General features: G+C 53.0%; 8 protein-coding genes across 8 annotated transcripts; 3 read left to right on the forward strand and 5 right to left on the reverse strand.

Moving 5' to 3' along the window:
- Positions 1-5,864: 5,864 nt before the first annotated feature.
- G6M90_00g015340 (uncharacterized protein) lies at positions 5,865-6,776 on the reverse strand (the record flags this gene model as incomplete). Its single annotated transcript, XM_014693506.1, has 1 exon — positions 5,865-6,776. One exon carries the CDS (start codon positions 6,774-6,776, stop codon positions 5,865-5,867), a length of 912 nt encoding a protein of 303 aa, XP_014548992.1.
- Positions 6,777-7,265: 489 nt separating this feature from the next.
- On the forward strand, positions 7,266-8,631 carry PDX1_0 (Pyruvate dehydrogenase complex protein X component; the record flags this gene model as incomplete). The annotated part of the gene is made up of 2 exons (XM_014693505.2): positions 7,266-7,329; positions 7,445-8,631. 2 exons carry the CDS (start codon positions 7,266-7,268, stop codon positions 8,629-8,631), a joined length of 1,251 nt encoding a protein of 416 aa, XP_014548991.2.
- A 1,058-nt stretch (positions 8,632-9,689) lies between these two features.
- tapB (Temperature acclimation protein B) lies at positions 9,690-9,902 on the reverse strand (the record flags this gene model as incomplete). Its single annotated transcript, XM_014693504.1, has 1 exon — positions 9,690-9,902. One exon carries the CDS (start codon positions 9,900-9,902, stop codon positions 9,690-9,692), a length of 213 nt encoding a protein of 70 aa, XP_014548990.1.
- Positions 9,903-11,199: 1,297 nt separating this feature from the next.
- Positions 11,200-11,643, reverse strand: G6M90_00g015370 (uncharacterized protein; the record flags this gene model as incomplete). The annotated part of the gene is made up of 1 exon (XM_066129769.1): positions 11,200-11,643. One exon carries the CDS (start codon positions 11,641-11,643, stop codon positions 11,200-11,202), a length of 444 nt encoding a protein of 147 aa, XP_065985641.1.
- A 627-nt stretch (positions 11,644-12,270) lies between these two features.
- Positions 12,271-15,080, reverse strand: isp4_4 (Sexual differentiation process protein; the record flags this gene model as incomplete). The annotated part of the gene is made up of 8 exons (XM_014693503.1): positions 12,271-12,758; positions 12,824-13,038; positions 13,093-13,119; positions 13,169-13,374; positions 13,433-13,628; positions 13,676-13,894; positions 13,946-14,285; positions 14,342-15,080. The coding sequence occupies 8 exons, from the start codon at positions 15,078-15,080 to the stop codon at positions 12,271-12,273; spliced, it is 2,430 nt and encodes an 809-aa protein (XP_014548989.1).
- A 1,221-nt stretch (positions 15,081-16,301) lies between these two features.
- Positions 16,302-17,697, forward strand: G6M90_00g015390 (uncharacterized protein; the record flags this gene model as incomplete). Its single annotated transcript, XM_014693502.1, has 3 exons — positions 16,302-16,703; positions 16,759-17,481; positions 17,539-17,697. The coding sequence occupies 3 exons, from the start codon at positions 16,302-16,304 to the stop codon at positions 17,695-17,697; spliced, it is 1,284 nt and encodes a 427-aa protein (XP_014548988.1).
- A 364-nt stretch (positions 17,698-18,061) lies between these two features.
- cbp3 (CBP3-like protein) lies at positions 18,062-19,025 on the forward strand (the record flags this gene model as incomplete). The annotated part of the gene is made up of 2 exons (XM_066129770.1): positions 18,062-18,416; positions 18,505-19,025. 2 exons carry the CDS (start codon positions 18,062-18,064, stop codon positions 19,023-19,025), a joined length of 876 nt encoding a protein of 291 aa, XP_065985891.1.
- A 314-nt stretch (positions 19,026-19,339) lies between these two features.
- DYR_0 (Dihydrofolate reductase) lies at positions 19,340-20,015 on the reverse strand (the record flags this gene model as incomplete). The annotated part of the gene is made up of 2 exons (XM_014693500.1): positions 19,340-19,816; positions 19,881-20,015. 2 exons carry the CDS (start codon positions 20,013-20,015, stop codon positions 19,340-19,342), a joined length of 612 nt encoding a protein of 203 aa, XP_014548986.1.
- Positions 20,016-20,146: the final 131 nt, after the last annotated feature.

Below are 20,146 nucleotides of genomic sequence, written 5' to 3' on the forward strand. Positions count from 1 at the left end.
ACATAAGAGTTACCATCAGGCCTCGCGCCCACCCGCGTCTCATGCAATGGAGCGGAAGGTGGTGTGGACACCATTACTCCAGAAACAACTGAACTCGTCAGTCCGAGGTGGCGTCGCAAAGAAGGGGGATCAGAGGAGGCTTTACTTAGAAACACAGCCATGACGCCTCCGGTTCGGCCGCAAATGGCATCGACTGGACGAAATTTTACCAGATAGTCGCAACTCTATACTGACCACCCGGGTATGGCCCGCCAACAAAGCACATGAATGACGGATGCGAACCGAAGGTCCCGAGTCTTCTGCTGTTTCCCATTCCAAAACTGCGCTGCAAACATGTTCAATTCAGTCTATGCTGGTCGTTACGGACGCCTCCGCAAGTTCTCGGCGATGAACTCTTGAAGTGGCCCTGCGGATGTGCATCGCCATCCAACAAACACACGATGTTGTTGGTTCCCTGCACTCGACAGGGTTGTTATCCTCGAAACCCCAGCGACACGTCATTGGCTCCGTGAGCAAAGGACGTTTGCTTCTGTGGAGATGACGGCATGGGTGAGTAGAGCAAGTCGACTGTCGAATATGAAATCCATGCAATGCAATGCGGTGCAGTGCAGCATGCATGCCTGGCGCGTACAACAAGGGTCAAAAAGTGATTAATTATGCTTGGTCGAGCTCGACACACGGGTTGAGTCCCCCAGGATTGGGATAATGTGCCCCTAATCTGCGAAGGTAGCCGCGAATGCTTATTGAGTCATGAAGACAAGTCAAACTGAGTTTGGATGGCCGTTTTGCAACTGCAGATCTTATCCAGGCCCCTCGACGATCTATATTCTCTTGGCCTCTGATATGATGGCAGTGGCGTTGCATTTCAAGGCCCTATTTGCTTCCCAGTGAGGTCAAAGTGGTCTGGAAGAGTGTTAACTCCCTATCTGAAGGGTTGTGTTTCATTCCTTTCCCCGCATCGATCGAGATAACCACGTTTTAGTGAAGAAAAAAAAAAAGGTCAATACCTGTGCTAGAGTAGCTTCATACCAGAGAGTGCACTGGTATGCGGCGAACTTGGCAACGATAGCATTGTTTACGTGCTGCCATGCACTCCGTACCCTACCCATCCATGGACCACTCGGCACCGGCACCGTGAGATCCATTTCAGCATGCTGTTTACAATACCTCTTGGCTCGCGGCATAGCATACTCGACAGTCATCGACTTTGGTTCTTCTGGCGGCGAAACATGCTGCGTCTGGTGGTTTCGAAAAATTGTCTCCCAAAAAAGTTTCCATTTCTTTTGGCTTCTTGGCTACGGCATGGTCGCAGAGAAGAATTGCCACCCGGCCTTGATAAAGACGATTGAATAGTTGGACTGTTGTAAGAATACAGCAAATGAACATCGTTGATACTGAATCCGTGCATACCAGTTCTTCGGGTCGGGCGGTCGCACTCTAGCCAGATTGATTGACAGAGCACGATGCCACAGATTACCACCTCCCTGCCTTCGAGATGGCAAAACGGGCCTGGGACTGGTTGGCTAGGGAATTGTTGTTTGTACTCCGTACCGCCAAGGGTTCAACCTTACAGATAATACTGCTAATTAAGTACTACCAGACCCGTCGCTCATCTTAGCGCCCCAGGTTAGGTCCATCTTGATCAGGGATGTCCGCATTCGAAAATGAAAATGACGTGTGACCAAAAAAAAAACATACCCATACCCATACACTTACACACACACACACATACGTATATCATCATCAGGAATATGTACCAAGTACGGGGTGCGGAATATGGAGTCATGCCACTAACAAATCGAATACAATATACTTTGTTTACAACAGTCCGAAACCGAGCCTACATCAAAACCTTAGTACTTTCAACGCGAATGAGTTACTACACGTTGTTGTGATGGGTTGATGGAATTGTGGACAGGCCGCATAGGCCTTGGTTACCGTTTATTCCCGGTTCGGTATACGGTTTCGGTTTAGAACCGACTACGCGACTGGGCAACCCTTGGGATTCACAGCTGCAGCGGAACATTGATGGTGTTGCGGTACTCCGTACTTACACGGCATACCAAGGGCCCCGTACGGAGTACAACAGAGCACTGAGAGCATCTCACCACCGTAACCAGCAGTCTATGGCATACTCAACTTGCCAACCACTCACCACCGAACATTGGTGCCGTTGTTTGTGTCATCTTGCATCTAGTAAACTTCGCAGTATCCACAACAGGCTGTCCTCGCCCTGCTAACATCTGAGCCGCCGATGGTGCCCCGGTTGATACAAGCTCGCCTTCACTTGCAACCACATCATTCTCAGACCATTCACAGCCGTTGCATTGGCCTGCTGTGTGTCATACTGGGCAATAATAGTCTGTATTAAAAAGCTAACCACCGGCCAGCTGGCATCGGACCAGTATAAAAGACCAGTCAGTGGAGGACCCCGGTTCAATGTTCACGCCCCCGTTGATCGCAGTACTCCATATGGAGCCAGATTGTTGGATTCGGTTCTGTTTGGTTGCCAAGCCCCGGCCATGGAGTTGTGACATATGCCATGGCTCGCTTATTCACCGGTGAACGGTTCACCACCAGCCTTATTAGTAGTAGTACTCACTCGCACCGGTTTGACATGCCGAATAACGACATCATCACCACATGTGATGCAAAGAGCGCCCAGGCCATGGACAGATGACACGAGGTAGCTGTCACTTTCATGCAGGGCCGGCAATGAAGCCAGCCTTGCCCTGGATCGCGTCGGAGTATAGTGTATGTGTCAGTTGAGACGAGGCCGCACACCTTCCTCGGCAGCCAAGATGTTTGGATGGCCGTTTCAAGATGGCTCTGATCGAATGACAATCCTGTTCCCACTGCTGCTTGTTTGATTCTGGCCACTCAGGATAGTACGGAGTACATAAGTACGTGGCATCCATGTAATCCATGTACGGACCCCGCCATTGTCAACCTCCACCGCCATTCTCGCCATGCACGGGATTGGCCTGTAAGCGGCAGCGTGCCTTATCTTGTTTGTGCAAGTCATGTATTCGAGCCATGCTTGTAGTTGGTATTCGTCCCGTCGAACATGAACGCCAGTTGCCAGCAGATACTAGTATTGCAGACTTGCCATGTCTGTCTGTCTGTCTGATGCGCGTCTCACAATCACAAATGACGGCCATCATGTATGTACTCCGTCCGTACCACCCAGGCGCATCTCAGACAAGTCGGCATTGCTTGCTCTTGAAACCGATGCCTAATTTCACTGGCTGTCCGGGGGATTTCAGTCAACTTGTGATTGCAGTTCTGCACACCAGCTGTGGTGAAGGCAGGAGATATGGGATTGGTGAAGCGAAATTGGCGATAAAAAAAAATGAATCATGTTGTGCTGCCGAGCCATGGCAACATTTCAGGCCGCCATTCCAACACCATCCTATGAGTCCATTCGGTTCACCAGCACGGATCCCCTCATATTGGACGCACGGCTGTAATGACAAGGACGCCCTGATAAAGCACAGGCGGACTGGATCTCTTCCATGGAGATGAATCGACACAAAGCGATGTGAATTTTGGGCAGACGGTACTCCGGTACGTCATTGCAGTCGCACAATCATCGATAGCCGGCCCGCAGAAGACAGAGCACGTAATGGTCGCGGCACAACAGACCTTCTTTCTTTACCTGGAGGACATGATTCGTACCGGCTTCAAATGTCACGAATGAAGTCGACGGTCGGTGTTTGACCCCGCCACCACAATTGACTAGCGTTCCATCTGAGGGTCTCAAGTGTTCCTTGTGCGATGATCATACCCGCCGCCAAGAAGCCCATCCAACCCAGCGGCTTGACATTTGATAGACAGCTACACGGCTATACGGCTGCACGGCTACACAGCAACACAGCGAAGGCGCCTTCTGCCCACTAAGGAACAGCCCAGGGTCTCGTCGGCGGAGTCGAGGTTTCCAGTTGGTACATACATGTAGTCACGGAAGATGGGTAAAGCATCAAACTCGAGAGCAGCATCTCTTGGCAAAGCCTGGTGGTATCTGCGTCTCCGGCACCAACCTGTCCACGTTGGACGTTTGGCTACGTCGGTTGGCCTTGGCAAAGAGCACAATATTTTCAGCTCATGTCGCCCAAACCTCCGTCATATGTTCACGATCAGAGGGGACCAAAGTGGGCCATGCCATGCACTCCCACCAGTTCGCCCTCGATATGTACGGAGCAGGTGCGTTGACTCTTGGTGCGGACTTCACCATGGTGGTTTATGGAATAGCGTCAACCACGGCCGCGCCACTGGCGGTTGTTCCAGAAATACACCATATCTGGCCAACCACGTTGCCAAAGACGGGTATTGCCCGCGCACCACATGACGCTGGGCCGTACACACATTCCTCAATGGCGAGAATGGGAGAATGGGAGAATGGGGATCCCACACCCACGATCTGAACCCCTTCGCTTATTTGACCACCCCGGCGTCGTGGACTCTTGGGCAGCGCGAGCCCGGATCCGAGTGGCGCCACTCACCGCCTGGAGCAAGCCGTTGGAGGCTGAGGGGGGGCGTCCAGATGTCAACTGGTCCTTGTCGCGTCAAGTCGTCGGTCGTCGGTCGTCGGTCGTTGGTCTTGGGAAGTTCCACCTGCCGCGTCTGCAACTCTGTTTCGTTGCCCGAACTCTTCAATGTTGGGCAACTACAGCGCTGCACATAGGCCATGTGCGTCTTACCGGCACACAGAGCATGGAGCAGAGCATACATAGAGTACCGAGTACGTACTCCGTACACACAGACTGTGCTGCAGATGGCGCCATGGCCGCATTCCCCTGCAACGCCCTCGAACGACGGCGCTGTCGGGTAGCACAAGGGTTTGCTGCACGATGATGAAGTTGGCAGTTGTCAATCTCCAGACCAGATGGGCCCCTAATTCGGCAATAATGGATGTCGACTTGGCGGCGATTTTTATTTTGTGCCCCGAGGCCATTGAACAATGAAGCCTACTGCCCCGAGGCCAAAGTCTAAATACGCTGCGACTTGCATGCTGAACCGGCAACTCCGCCGTCGGTGGTGAGTTTGGGCACTGCGCGTATACCCAATACGCCGGTTTACCTGTCGTCGCCTGTTGTGCAGCATTTTTGGCCAGTCCGGGGCCTCTTGCATGACCTTCCCCTGGGGTTTACCGGCTTGCGAAACAGTTCGGCGATCGTTGCCGTCGTGGGAAGAAAAAGGGGATAGTTGTTAGTCACACAGCACATGATAAATCACTTTTATATCTTCGGCCGGCGCGGGGTTCATCGTCGATGGGTTGCGGGGAGTTTCGCACATTGGCCATGTCCACGATAAGTCGTGGTTCGTCCAGCATGGGCCCGGAATTTGAGAAACCTGAGACCGACCATGGATGTCGGCAGATGGATTGACAGCAGTAGAGGTAGAGGTAGAGGGTGCGACGACGTGAAGTTGCGCCTTTGTGGACTCGGCCACGGCGGTGAATCAAAATCCACATCGCCGTGTTATTGATTGCTTTGCTCATAATGCATTGATTCTTTGCCCCAGCTGGATAAGCACCAAAAAACCGTGGCCATTAGATCATAACTGCATGGTGTTAAGATGAATACAGCGACATGGTTGATATTGTCCAATTTTTTTTTTTCCCATCGCATAACGCCGTAGGTGTATACCAAACGTCTTCCCCCTCCGCGAGCACACCGAATCTACAATTGTGCCCGAGCAAGAATTATACAGTACTGTACATATTGGTGCATGCCAAAAGTCTACATAGTCGCCAGCCAATGCCCGTGCAAAAAATGCCATGATACAGCAAATGCTCACCCTTCCATGGACTCGCCCGAATAGCCCCAGATCCGCAACTACACCAGCATCCCTCGACTCACGCTCTATTTTGTATATCCCACGGCCACAATCTGCTCCAACGTCTTGAACCCATCGTGCGCGAACCCCTTTGTCACATCAACCTTGTACTCCTTCCCGTCGACGCTCAAGACCCCAAATCCCATGTCCGTCCACGCGCTCCTCACCCCGCGAAACATGTTGGCAAACGCCCTGCCCAGCCTCCGGAACGGCATGGTCAAGAGGTGCTCCATGTCAAACTTGCGCAGCGCCTGGCGCCGCTCCTCCTCCCTCATCCTGAGCTCCAGCCGCCTCAGCTCGGGGACGTACTCCTCGGGCAGGGAGAACCTCGACTTGAGGCGGACGTTTTCGAGGGGTGCGACGACGGTCCTCGGCTTGAGCACGGGCAGCATGCGCTTCACCGTGACCTCGAGGCGCGGGTGCGCTGCCCCCGTGGTTGGCGGCAGCACGCGTATCGCGCCGACAATGTTGGGCGTCTTGGAGAGCAGGTAGAACCCCATGGCGCCGAGGAGCACGTACGAGGCGCCGAACACGTAGCCCACCCACTGGGGCGTGCCGTCGGGCTGCTCGACGACCGTCGGCCCCGTGAGCGCCGTCCACGCGAGGATCGCGGTGCCGCTGGTCCAGCAGCCAAAGTAGAACCAGAAGTGGGAGGGGGCCTCGTACAGCACCGTCGGCGTCTGCTTCGACGAGAGGCTCTTGATGAATGCGTACCGGGAGGCTGCGGCGGTCGTCGGGCTCCCTCTCGCGGCGGGGGGTGGGCTGGACGGTGGTTTCTTTGCTGGCTTTGCAGACGGGGAGGCCGATTGCGGTGCTCGCAGTCGGCGGAGCGAGGTTGTGAGGAATCGGGTCGATCCGACGGGGTGCGCCGGGCGTGGGAGAGCTCGCAGCGGGAGCGGGAGAGGGAGCAGGGCGATGCCCCGTGAGAAAGTAGCCATTGGGTCTTAGCCCACGCGATTTGCCGGACCTGTGGTGTTGTTCGTATTGCGAGGCTGCGGTCTCGCGAAACCCGTCATCAGGGCAAATTCGTCTCGCGACGTGGAAGCTGGTGACAATTTAGAATCGAAAATTGATAACCTTATCGGGGTGGTCCACTGGGTTGGGTGATTTGCCGCATAGCGCCGACAAGCCCGGGAGAGTGTACGAAATTATGCGTGCATTGGGTGCGATGATGGCCCGCACATCCTGGCGACACTATTTTGTCCGGCTTAGCTCAACGTCGGTACGTACCGATGTCGTCCCCCAAAAAACTGCTGTCCATCATCCGGGCTCATTCCGCCCTGTATCGGCGCTCCCCAACAGCTCCAAAAGCTCTCAATTTTTGGAGCGCAGCTTTCCAAAGCCTCGCCCCCTCCGCCCGATCCCAATACTCTACGAATCGAGCTATTTTGACAATACGACACATCAGACTGCTCAATTGAGCTGTCATGGCGTCTTTAGCGGGTGCTTGCCGTGCTTCGGCTCGTCTTGTTGGGAGGGCCTCTTCTCGGGGTATGTTCTTATTTATCTGCTGCGGCTTTGGTACTATTTACGAAGCGTCCGCAGTTTAATCAACTGGCATCACGGGGGCTTTGTTTTTTATTGCTTTGCTAACTGGAACGTATAGGCCTCACAACTTCTGCACGATGCCTTGCGGCACAGAATTTCGTTATGCCCGCTCTTTCTCCGACTATGACCGAAGGAAACATTGCCACGTGGAAGGTCAAAGAGGGCGAGAATTTCAGCGCCGGCGATGTCCTCCTGGAAATCGAAACGGATAAAGCGACCATGGATGTGGAGGCCCAGGACGATGGTATCATGATGAAGATTATGGCGCAGGATGGGGCCAAGGCCGTGCAGGTCGGGACTCGGATCGCCGTGCTGGCTGAGGCAGGTGACGATATCAAGACACTCGAGATTCCAAAGGACGAGCAGCAGCAGAGCAGCAGCGACTCAGCTGCGGCGCCCAAGCAGGAGGAGGCTATCCCCGAGAAGAAGACCAAGTCCACGCCAAGAGCGTCGACCGGAGAAACTCACGAGCAAAAGTATCCCCTGATGCCGTCGGTCGAACACCTCGTCAAGCAGAATGGCCTGAGCAAGGACGACGTCAGCAAAATCACTCCCACGGGTCCAGGCGGGCGCTTGCTTAAGGGCGATGTGCTAGCCTACCTGGGCAGCATCAACGCCGACAGCCCTGCCGCCGTGTCGTCACGCCTCGAGAAGCTATCCCACCTGGACCTGAGCAACATCAAGGTCGCCGAGAAGAAGGCTGCTCCCGCCGCGCCACAGGAACCCAAGCCTTCCAGGCACGAAGCCCGTCCCCTGGAAATCAACGTCCCCGTGTCCCTCAGCAAAGTCGTCGAGGTCCAGAAACGCATCCAGAAGACACTCGGCGTCTTCATGCCCCTTTCCACATTCATCAGCCGTGCTGCCGAAGTCGCCAACGACGATTTGCCTCCTGCCAATCGCGCCCCCACTGCCAGCGAACTCTTCGACCAGGTTCTCGGTCTAGACAAGATCAAGGCAGCCAAGGGATCCCGCGGCGTCTACCTGCCGCAGATTTCAGCCGTCCCCCCCAGCACGCTATTCGAGCCGCCCACACGACCGGCCAAGAAGGCTGACATTATAGACGTGCTGACTGCCAAGCCCAAGAAGGCTGCTCGCGAGCATGGCATCGCTACTGTTCCAGGATTTTCCAACGGCCTCAACGTGTTTAGTCTTGTTGTGCCGAGGGAGGAGGAGCATAGAGCGCATATGTTTTTGGAGAGGTGCAAAGCTATCCTGGAGGAGGAGCCTGGCAGGTTGGTACTGTAGAATTTGGTCTTTGACAGGACAAACTAGTTGGTCAAGTGTGGTGGTTCATGTAACTATATTCGAATAGACTCAATATGCACAAACCAGTCCGAGCAGTCAGCTTGCACACAGTCGGCCGTCTTCTGCCAAGCCTCGGGATGTCCTCGAAGCAAGTCGTATATTCTAAGCCGCGTACATGAAATTATATGGCGCTGCCCTGCCCCGGCGCCCTGGGAAGCACTCTTGAACCGATATCCATGCCGTGTGACTCAAGCGCTCCCGCTGCCGCCAAATGCGGTGTGCCCTGCATATGGATGGCCGTTTCTCATTTTCAGAAAGCATGATGCGATAACAACCCGCCGTTGTCGCCCTCCTTTTCGCATTGCATCAAAGCCAACGGTTGCATGTTGCGGAAGGGCCCAACAAGACGTTGGCGAATATTGCCGGCAAGACATATATCATGCAAATTACACGCACCGGTTCTGTGACAGTCTCGCCTCCGCTGTGCATCAGTTCTCACTGCAACCGGCGGCTGGGATAGAGCATCTCCCCACATGTGCTTCGGAGCTGGCAAATATTCAGAGGACGGAGCCCTACAACATCATCACGATGAAAGCACAACGACGCCCGTAGCACCCATGTTCGGCAATCCCATACCCCCGACCGCTATTTGGAAGACGCGCGGGTTGAAACCCCGAGGCACCTCCCCAGCTCCTCAGCCCAGGCGGCTCTGCACAAGGAAAAAGCAAGCAGCGAGAGGGGAAACAGCCATGCACGGAGTAGTTTGATCATCACCATCAACAGCAAAATTTGAAATCCGGGTGTGTCACAAGCCTCTAAACACAGCCACGATCCCTCCTTCATCACCCAAGGGAAAACGCATGATCAGAGCGACCGTTTTATTCGGGCGGGACGGGAGAAAAGCCGTGCCCGCAAGGTTGCAGATTTTCCCAGACCAGCACGCATAGTACATCCCGGACGACTGGATTGCCAAGGCAAAAGGAAACAAGAGATAAAATTAAAACCAAATTCCTCGTGACTGTCCGCGGGGGGGGAAAGCCCGTCCTCCTCTCGACCTGCTAGTTGCTGACCTGGACCTTGTCCGCCTGCATGCCCTTCTGTCCCTGGACGGCTTCAAAAGTGACCGCCTGCCCTTCCTTGAGAGACCTGAAGCCGCTTCCCTCAATGGCTCTAAAGTGCACGAACAGGTCGGGCCCGGACTCGGGGGTGATGAAGCCATACCCCTTCTCCTCGTTGAACCACTTGACCGTTCCGTTTTGTCGTTCGCTCATTGTGGCGGGCGTCGTCGCTGCGGGGAGAAATTCTGCTAAGTTGGTATCAATGTGAGGGGAAGGGCGGGGTACTTACTCTGTTGGACGTGTATGTAGTTTGTGGTAGATTGCTAGGTTTTTTTTTTCAAAGGTGAAATGGAAAGCTGTTCAATCCAGACGGTTGGGGAGAAGATTTTTTTTTCTTGGGTTTGGAAAACGGTGCGCTTTGCAAAAGCACGTTGCTATGTTAGCGCCCTCTCGCTGTGAACCTTGGTGGGTTAAAACACGTGACTACCCTTCTCTACTCTCTACGTCCGAGACGGGGCGCTTCGCTCTCCTTCATCACACATATTTTTACAGAAATTTTTGTAATGGATGCTTGTTTCAATATGAAGCGTGCGAGCTCTCGTGTGGCTGCTGTGTTATCCCGCCACATGCGTGTATTTTGACGAAGCAATCCAGTGGCAGGCAGGTATATATCCCTCAATAGCTGAATTTGAAACATACATGCTCTGACGTGGTAATAGTCGCCGGTGCCAACGCCTTGATTCCATCAAGTTATATTAACTGCATTCTATTTGCTTACATGTGGAAGATATGGGTGCACGGGACCATCTCTCTTTGGAGACTGTGATTGAATGCCTCCATCATTTGTTCTCGATGGAAGTCCAGCGATCCATACGTTACAGGTATTTAAAATTTTTCATGGCCCTTGCAGAGACCTATTGACCACCGGTATAACTGAATGGATCAATGGCACCGTGTCGTTATTGGCTGCCAGAGGTTTTGTACCATCGTTGTGTTTTCCTTGTTCTAAAACGGCCAGTTTCAAGAGCAATGCATGGCTAGCTTGCCCTCGTGTATGGCCATTCACTGGAATTCCCAGGCTCCCGTCGTCGGGACGCAGTACAAGTAAAACTTTCGTAATATAGTACCGTAAACCAAAACTAAATCACTTGGTTTAATTACTCACCCTCACCTCCGCTTGATGAACCGCTTTGCAACCGCTTTAAACAAACCGGTCAACGAGTACCGCGGAAACATGTTAACAGATATTACTACCTCTTCATCCGTGATGATAGCAGCAATCAAGGCCTATTGATTGTCTTATCGGCATCCTTAAAATTACAAAATCAACAAATTCGTCTTTCTGATTGGGACGAATACCTAGCTCCAAGCGTCTTATGGCAGATTTGCTCCCTTCCTCAGCCGCTCTATGAAGAAGCGTGTGGCCATTTTGATCCTTGAATCTCAATAGGTCTCCATCTCTTTACGAAGGCCTGTCCATGACATGTTTTTGATCGTTCTTGGCCGCAACCTACAAAGAATCTGCCGAGCTTTCGATACCGATTTCTTCGCATTGTAGCAGTCTCTCGACGGTGGTGGAATGGCCATTATGAGCTGCCAAAGCTAGCGCTGCCATGCCATGACCATCCATTTGGCTTCCTGCCTTGTCCAGATGGGTTGACCAAAAGCTATCTGCGTATTGGAGGAAAGCAAGATCACCAAAACTGCCCTTCAGATAGTCGAGGCAGCTTACGGCAAGCTTGTAGTGAACTGTTTCTGTGTCTTTCTGGTCTTTCGCCAAGGTTGTGCGCAAAAACGCAATCCCAGAAGCTTTTACGAAGCAAGCCAGGCGCTCAAAGCGAGAAATTTCACCCAATCTTCCCCTTTCATTCAATCCTCCTTCATGGCCTTCTCTGGCTCGAGTGCGAAGTCTTACCCCAGTCTTCCTCTGGAGCAACCCCATGTTCTGCTTCATTATGCAGCCTGGTTCCATTGCCTTGAGACGAGACTCCATCAACTTGGTGCCACATCGGCTGTCAAGGGCCCGGTCGTCTCATGTTTGGAGGACGGGAAGCTTGAGGATGTATGGATTTCGGAATTCGCCTCCACTGTGCTGTTTTTTTGAGCGGACGTGACCGAGTGTGCGGCACTTTCGGCTTCTTTCTGTCATTGGTATTAAGGATGAATGGAAAGCTATGGTCCGGTTTCTAAACACTCGACTGTAGATATGTGCGAATATTTGAGCCGTGACAGGATCGGTTTTTGAGAATCTCTGCAACTTGAAGCTTCCACAGATGGTGGCCATCCCTTGAAGCAATAATCAGCCTTTAGTGCTTGTATGTCGCTATTTCCTTCGCGACCACTGTTCATGACTGACACCGTGGCATGCTCCGATTGGATCCTCAGAACTGTTGACTTAGAGGTCAGAAATATCAGGAATGTCAGGATGAAAGGGGTTTGGGGTTTCTGACCAAATAAACAATTGTTATATGTAGAATTCCTTGATAGGGCCAATTATAGTATTTGCCCGAGCCCATGATGCGCATGACATCACTGCAGGCATGTACAAGTCTATTAAACACAGTCTATCACTCTATAAAAATCACCAACTCTTCGGCCCAAATACCTGTCCACTCGCAACCCGTCCCTGCACCGCCGTCCCCTGCGCATCCATTGTCGAGTCCACGATCTCATTCCCCCACCACTTGGGCGCCTCGATCCCATGCATGGTAAAGGCGAAGAAAATAAACAAGGTGCCGAGTGCTAATCCCAAATCCAGCCCACACGACGTCAGGAAATTCAGCCGCCCCCACCATCCGAAATGCCTTTTCTTAATCCAGTACTGGAATATGAAGCCCACGATGCCCCAGGAGAAGTAATTCAGTGGCGTGGCCGGTGGGATTGCGCCCGCGCCGCCGAATATTAGTGGCGCCATGACGTACTGGAGCGGAGATTTAGGGTAGCGTTTGAAGCCAAAGTAGACGACGATGGGCACAATGGCGCCAAGGACGAAGAAGAGGAAGAGAGCAGAGTAGATGCGGCCCGGAGAGAACATGCGGTCTGGGCCGATGAGGCCCCAGATGACAGAGGCTGAAGGCTGTCAGATGGGTTGGAGCAAAAAAAAGGGGGAAAGATAAAAGTTAGAGTTGACATACCTGAGAAGAAGACTCGGCCTCCAGGGCAGGTGAAGTGATGCCGCTGATGTTGGTCGCAGACATCGGGAATGTTGGTGAGTGCGAGGTTGAGCACTATGATTTGGATGAAGCATGAGAAGGTGGTGGCGACTACTTGGGCCCAGAACATGGTCCGCGGAGGGATTTTCATGTAGTGTCCAAACTTGAGATCAGAGACGAAGCTGAGTGCTTGAGACCTGGGACGGTTAGCTTATTATGTGTAGTGCGTAGTGCTAGAGCGCAGTACATACATGGTGATATATCCAAATGTTTTGAAACTACAATCCATTAGTTCATGTCCGTAGGTGTTGTCTCAGCGAAACCTACATCATGAGAGCCAACGGCCGGCCTGGCTGAATATATCCAAAAATAAACTCTGTGAGCACGTTCAAGCCAATGCGATTATTCGTGACAGCTTCAATAATACCAATTGGCAATGAAAAGCCAAACGATATTGCCACGGCAAGGAGAAATCCCCACCATGTGAGTTTGGTAGGGTATGCTAATACAGTAAACAGGCCCATTGCAAGCATCTATACGCAACGCCTGAATTAGACAGAGAGCGCCCTAGGCTCACAGGGGCTGGCTTACCACAAGAAATAGGCCCATGTACCACCAGTCTGGCGCCTCTTTATATTTCTTCATGAGCTTCAGGTGAATATCCGGTTTCTCATTTGCACTGTTTTGATACTGTTTCCAAATTTGCTTGCCGTTGTGGAGATATGTATATACGATAAGGGATGAAATAGCCGCAAAAGAGAGACCATATGACACGGCAAATGTCGTGCTAAGCATGTAAGTCGACGTGTGAAAGATTCATTAGCGCGAACATACCTAAGGAACAGCGGTGAGTAGCTTTCGTAAGCTTCTTGATCTAGAGTAAAGTCTTTGCTAAGGACACGTGATGTATTATATGGAGCGCCGGTATTGTCATATGTGTTTGCATCGCTCATGGGTAGAAATTCCGCATACCAGGCCCCAGAAAAGTGAAGAACAGAACATCCAATGACGTAGAATGCAATAACTCCAATCAAAGTATTGGCTATGGCATACCTGAAACAGTCAGCATGTTTTGTAATGGGAGAGGGTGTCCTTTAAGCTCACCAAGGCGGAATCAGCGGCGATCCTACCCAGCCCGAAATTTGAGTCCAGTCAAAAGTAATGGGGAGTAAGGACAAGCCGGTTGTGCCACCAAACAACTGGTTGACAACAGCATTCTGGGGCGCGATCCAAGTAGCAAAAGCGAAAACGCTCAAGCATTGGGCTAAAAATCCAGGGATAAAGTAGTACACGAATGCACCCACGGTGACGAGGAAAAACCACAGAAGTCGCGGCATGTTGCCGCCAAAGACTGCCGGGTCTCGGACATCATTCTTCTCATACATGGTATTCATCATGGTTACAGCCACGAGATTAGCTGGCCATATCATGGAAGCAGGGTAGACTGCAACAGTCAGCAATTGTAGGAATTGGGGTGAGCAGGGCCGATGGCCAACTGACCCAAAAACTTGCGCATTGTCCCTGCAATACCATATCCAAGCGACTGAGTCGAGATGGTGAGTAGAAGCTGGAACAAAACTCCAAAATTCTGTTTGTAGAAGATGCGCTGAGCAAGTATGATGTCGGTTGAATATGCCACCGAGAAGGACACGCTGGCCATGACTCCAATGATGGAGTGCTCTTTGATATTGAATGGGCCAGGGTTAAGAGTCCAGGTGAAGCCCCAGGTGGTGAAGCTTCTCTTTGGCATGAAGCGAGCCCATGCATGGCCCACGGGCCACGCAATTATTTGTGCAACGAGTGGCCCAATGGAGATTGATGGCTGTCGCAAGGAGAAGAGCGTGTTCATTGAGGCGCCCACGACAACCAGACTCAAGCCAAGGACCCAGGCTCTCACAGTGTTGCAGGGGACGTCCTCATCGTAGTTGCGAACAGCCGCTCGAACCTCGGGGTACAGAGAATCCTCCTCCTCGCGTCTCTTCCGGACACTTCTGGTTCCCATCTCAATGGCGTCGGCATGTTCATCATCTGGCAAGTTTGGGTCCATGAGGAGCTCATGCTCAGACACATCGTCGTCATCGCTGCCATGGCCCTCGCCCCATTGAAACATGTGCTCCTTGAGTCCCTCGATGGACGCAGAGCGCCGATGGGAGAATGAAAGCCTTGAGCTCGGGCCGGCGCCGGCGTCAAATCCTGTTGACTCGGCGCTTATCCGCCGTTGGCCAAGTTCGGCACTCATGGCGAGGGAGAGTACCTTGGATGGCCGCGTGATTCCAAGTTGTGATGAGGTCTGATTTGCTTTCAATCAGCTCGACATGGCGGCCAAGTGTGAAAGCCGAATGTTTATGTACTCTGAGTGGTAGGGGAGATTAGCCGTGCAACAAAGAGATGATTTTAAATAGGGGCCACGTCCGAATAAAGGCCAGCTACATGTGATCAAGTAACAAGCAGGGGCAGCGAATTCAGCTCAATTTGAGGATTTCTATTGGCGTTTTTTGTCCGTGACTATGTGAGACATGGGAAGCGATCCTTTGTCGTTTGCCCTTGGCCGCTGATGATGGGGACCAAATGCGATACAGGTCCAGATGTCGAGATGGAAGTCGGTGGATTCAATCTGCCGGTGACAATTTTCTCCCAACGTTTTGCATCTAACGGAGAAGAAGTGGATGGGAGTTGATGCCGACGATGAGGCCGGTGAGTCGACTGATGCAGACACGAACAAAAGATATTGGCAATAGTGTTTCGCAATTGAGCCGTGTCCTCAATAAGCCACGAAGCCAGCCGCAAGCGCCCCCATCGACCCAACGCTGGTGATGGCAGTGGAGATGACTAACAGGGCTGTATCAGGGCAACTGGGCACAGGGAAAGAGCAATGGAGGAGCACTTGAGCCTACTTGATTTAAGCACAATGAAATACCTAGGTACTCGGCAGACATCAATCGATTTCAACTACAATACTCGGTGCCCTGGCAGCTCAAAACGCCAACCAGACCGTTCATGTCAATCCTCCTCACGCGGGCGCTCAAGTGCTGGCACAGACCACCAGACGTCAAATGCGCGCGCCCTGCCCTGGTGAATGTCAGGGTTACCTGGCGTCTGGTCCACCACCACCCCTCGAGTGCTCACTGTGGTCCACGCTGTGCCGCCCGTCCCGCCACTGAAGACGCTGTAGGCGAGCGCTAGCCTACCGTCTCCATTGATCAATCATCACTGCATGTGGTTCAAATGCCAATTGCCTGGTGTCATAGGAAAACTTCAAATGTTGCTTCGCATTTCAAACCCGTCCATCAAGGAAGCAATTACCAGACCAAAACTATAGTCAACCTTTGAGCACATTGGAAACCCCTGATTTGCATCAGGGCGCTTCAGAACCCGCCGCTGGCCACAAACGGAGCTCACTCGAAACAATTCTTAATTCTTAGCTTCTTCCTACTTCGTCCGACATGACATCGCCATCGTCATGCGCCGCGTGGTAGTTACAGGTCTGGGCGCTGTCACTCCCCTCGGCGTGGGCATTCGACAAATCTGGAACCGATTACTCGCCGGTGAATCAGGAATAGTCAGTGTTGCGTCGCGACAGCCACAGGCAAGATGGAAGGAGTTGACAAGCACCATTGCTGGTGTCGTTCCTGTCGGAAGTGAGCCGGGTCAATGGAGGGCCAGCGACTGGCTCAGCGCCTCTGAGCAGAGACGAATGTCTACTTTCACGCAATACGCGATTGCGGCAAGCGACATGGCTCTAAAAGACGCCGGATGGGACGTGACGACGCCGGAGGACATGGAGGCTACCGGCGTGTGCTTGGGCAGTGGTATCGGCAACTTGGACGAAATATACGAGACCAGTCTGGCACACCATACTGATGTGAGCTGCCATAAAACGCTTGCAAAAATACAAACACTGACTCTTCATACAACAGGGATACAAGAAAGTCTCACCTTTGTTCGTCCCCAAGATACTAATCAACCTGGCAGCGGGTCACATCGCCATGAAATACGGCTTCCAGGGGCCGAACCACGCTGCCACTACAGCCTGTACCACCGGCGCACATTCCATTGGCGATGCCTCCAGATTTATTGCCGTGGGCGACGCAGATGTCATGCTGGCCGGCGGCTCTGAGGCTTGTATTCACCCACTCACATTTGCTGGCTTCGGCAGAGCGAGGTCTTTGTCCACGGCCTACAATGACAATCCATCCGGCAGTTGCCGACCGTTTGACGCGGGCCGCAATGGATTTGTTGTTGCCGAGGGAGCTGCTGTCTGTGTGCTAGAGGAGCTGGAACATGCTAAAGCCAGAGGAGCTCGGATATACGCTGAAGTCAAGGGGTATGGCTGTAGCGGGGATGCGTATCATATGACGGCGCCCCGAGAAGACGGGCGAGGAGCGTTCCTGGCCATGAAGCGGGCTCTGAAGAATGCCGGAGTGAAGCCTTTACAAGTTGACTACATAAATGCCCACGCAACGGGCACCCAAGTTGGAGACGTGGCAGAGGCGGCCGCCATCCGAAGGCTGATGCTTGGCCAGGAGGGGGTATCAGCTGAATCCCAGGTCACGGTGAGCAGCACCAAGGGAGCAATGGGGCACTTGCTGGGGGCTGCGGGAGCTATCGAGGCTCTGTTTGCCATTCTCTCAATATACGAGGTTGGTCCTGTTTGCCTATGACGAGACGCTGATGGACAAGGGCTAACGGCTTTGCAGGGTGTTGTACCAGCTACACAAAACTTACACAAGCCCGACGTCGGTATCAACTTTAATTTCGTTCCACTAACGGCTCAAGAGAAGACGGTTCGGGTAGCCATTTCCAACAGTTTTGGCTTTGGCGGAACGAACAGCAGCCTGGTGTTTTCGAAGATGTAGAACACTGCAGGAATTCTGCACGACTATGTAAAAAACACACTGTAATTTTACATGTAGCAATATCCATTTAATAACACCAATAAAAGCACGCAAGCACGACTTTTGCTTACCAAGATATATTTCTCTCGATGACGATTTGCATGCCATGGATTCGTGTCCCCGTCACAGACATTGAACGCGGCCGACGCACGGACCACCCGAGCCACTCGCATGCCAAATAATTTCTCTGACATCCAAAAAAGTCATCGACTTCAGAAGAGCTCCAGCTTCGTTTTCACGACTTCCGCAGTCACAAGCAAACCCCCGCCCAAACCACCTTGACCACACAGCGTCTTCCTGGCCCAAAGAAGGCGTGGAGATCATAATGGCCTGCGAATCGTGCAGGCTACAAACGCGGACGCTCCTCCGGGCAGCAATTCGCGCGTCCGCCGTCAGAGCCGCCCCGGCAAGGACCCTGAACCTGTCGCGACCGACAAGCTCATCACAGCCTGCACCCACCCGATGGTTCAGCAACACGCCCCAGAGAAGGATCCTGGGCATGGGAACACTAGGCGAGTCGTATCGGGTTCTTGGTGCCTCTGAAAAGCTGTACAAGATTTGCGCGCAGCCCGCAGACTACCACATTTCCGAGGAGGCACGCAACAACGACCAGGTCGAGAGGTTAGAAGACGGCGAGGAGTTGGGCACGCCTATCGATGCAGGGAATGTGTGGCACAAGAGTACGTTGTTGATAAATATACGTTCCTTGCCTAGAAAAAGGAAAACCAAAAAGTACACAAACTGACTTCCCTGGGGGGGGAACAACAGCTTTCGGCCTCCAACCCAGCTTCAGCACCTGGTCCCACGTTACCATGCTCCATCTTTACCTCCTCCAAGCCCGCGTCCGCTGCTTCGAGCGCGACACCTTCCGTAACTGGCAGCAGCAGCTCGTCGACCATTTCTTCTTCGACTGCGAAAAGAAGATGCACCTCGATCACAACATCACCTCGAGCGCTCTGCGCCAGCGGTACCTGAAGGATATTTTCGTCCAGTGGCGCGGCCTGCTGCTTGCGTACGACGAAGGTCTCATCAAGGGCGATGCTATCCTTGCGAGTGCCGTTTGGAGAAACTTGTTCAAGGGGGCGCCGGAGGTTGATCCGAGGTCGTTGTGCGCGATTGTCGGGTGGATGAGGTCGAGTTTGGCGTCGCTGGAGGCGGCGAGTGACGTGGACTTTCCGCAGAAGGCGGGTGATATTTTGGCAAGGCCGGTGGACGTGTTTTGGAGCCGGTTGGAGGAGCCGTTTAAGAAGGCGTTTGAAGGGGAAGCCAAGAAGAAGAATGGGGAGTGAGGCATAATCTAATGGGTGAAAATTTGATGTGCAGAAAGGAGGGAGTTTCGGCATGGCGGCGGCATGTATAATTACGTGTGGACAAAAGAAGGGGAGGCTACAGACGACGCTGTCGTTGTATATCTGGCCAGATGATATTCCAACTTCTGCCGCTGTATTAAACAAAAATAGCAACAATTGTACATTAGGGCACAATGTCCGAGTTCCCGCTGCAGGCTCTCGTCATGATCTAGCATTCCATGACTGCCAATCCCGCGATATGCCCAAACGCGGCGCCAAATCAGCCCACTGGCATCATCGACCACAAATGTCCATCATTCCCTCTCCCACATCTGCCACTCGTACCCAACACCGCCCTCCTCCATCTTCGCATCTCCAATTTCTCCCGTCCACTCCCTCCACTCATCACTTTGCCTCCTCCGCCATCCCAGACTCCCCGCCGCATCACCTCGCAAATCCAAGCCAAAAAAGGTATCGCACTCATACTCCCTCTCTATGCTCGTCAGCAACACCCTCTTCGCGGCATCCATCCTGAGCGCCGCATCATATATCTGTCCTCCCCCCATGACAAACACCCTACTTATAAGGGGGTGCGTCCTCGCAAACTCAACAGCCTGCTCGAGCGAGGACACCCTCACAGGTTCAGAGGGCGCAATCTCAGCAGGAAGCGTCGCCGAGTGCTGCCGGGACACGATGATGTTGAGGCGGTTCTTCAGGGGTCTAAACTTGGCCGGGATAGAGTCCCACGTCTTGCGGCCCATTATCACGGCATTGACAGAGTTGGGCGGCGCCTTGATCACGTCGGGCGGGTTACCACGTGCATGCCCTTGTTCGTGACGGGGACGGGAGATTTACCTGTGGGGAGACCCGCGTCGTGACGCGCGCGAAATACTGCATCTCCTTGCGCAGACCTGTCCACGGCATGGTGCCGTTCAGGCCGATGCCCATGCTGCGCGTGGCAGCGACGATGAGCGTCAACTCGGGCTGCATCGTGGGGTTGGTCATGTCGTGAGGCGGAAGTGCGAGATGCGTGGGGGTTGTTGGCGTTGAGTGTTGGTGCGGGACGAAGTGGGTATCAAGGGAGCATCTACGGCACTACTACTACTTCAAGATGGCAAGAG

The sequence above is a fragment of the Metarhizium brunneum genome, chromosome 1, assembly GCF_013426205.1.
Source record: "Metarhizium brunneum chromosome 1, complete sequence".
NCBI lineage: Eukaryota > Fungi > Ascomycota > Sordariomycetes > Hypocreales > Clavicipitaceae > Metarhizium > Metarhizium brunneum.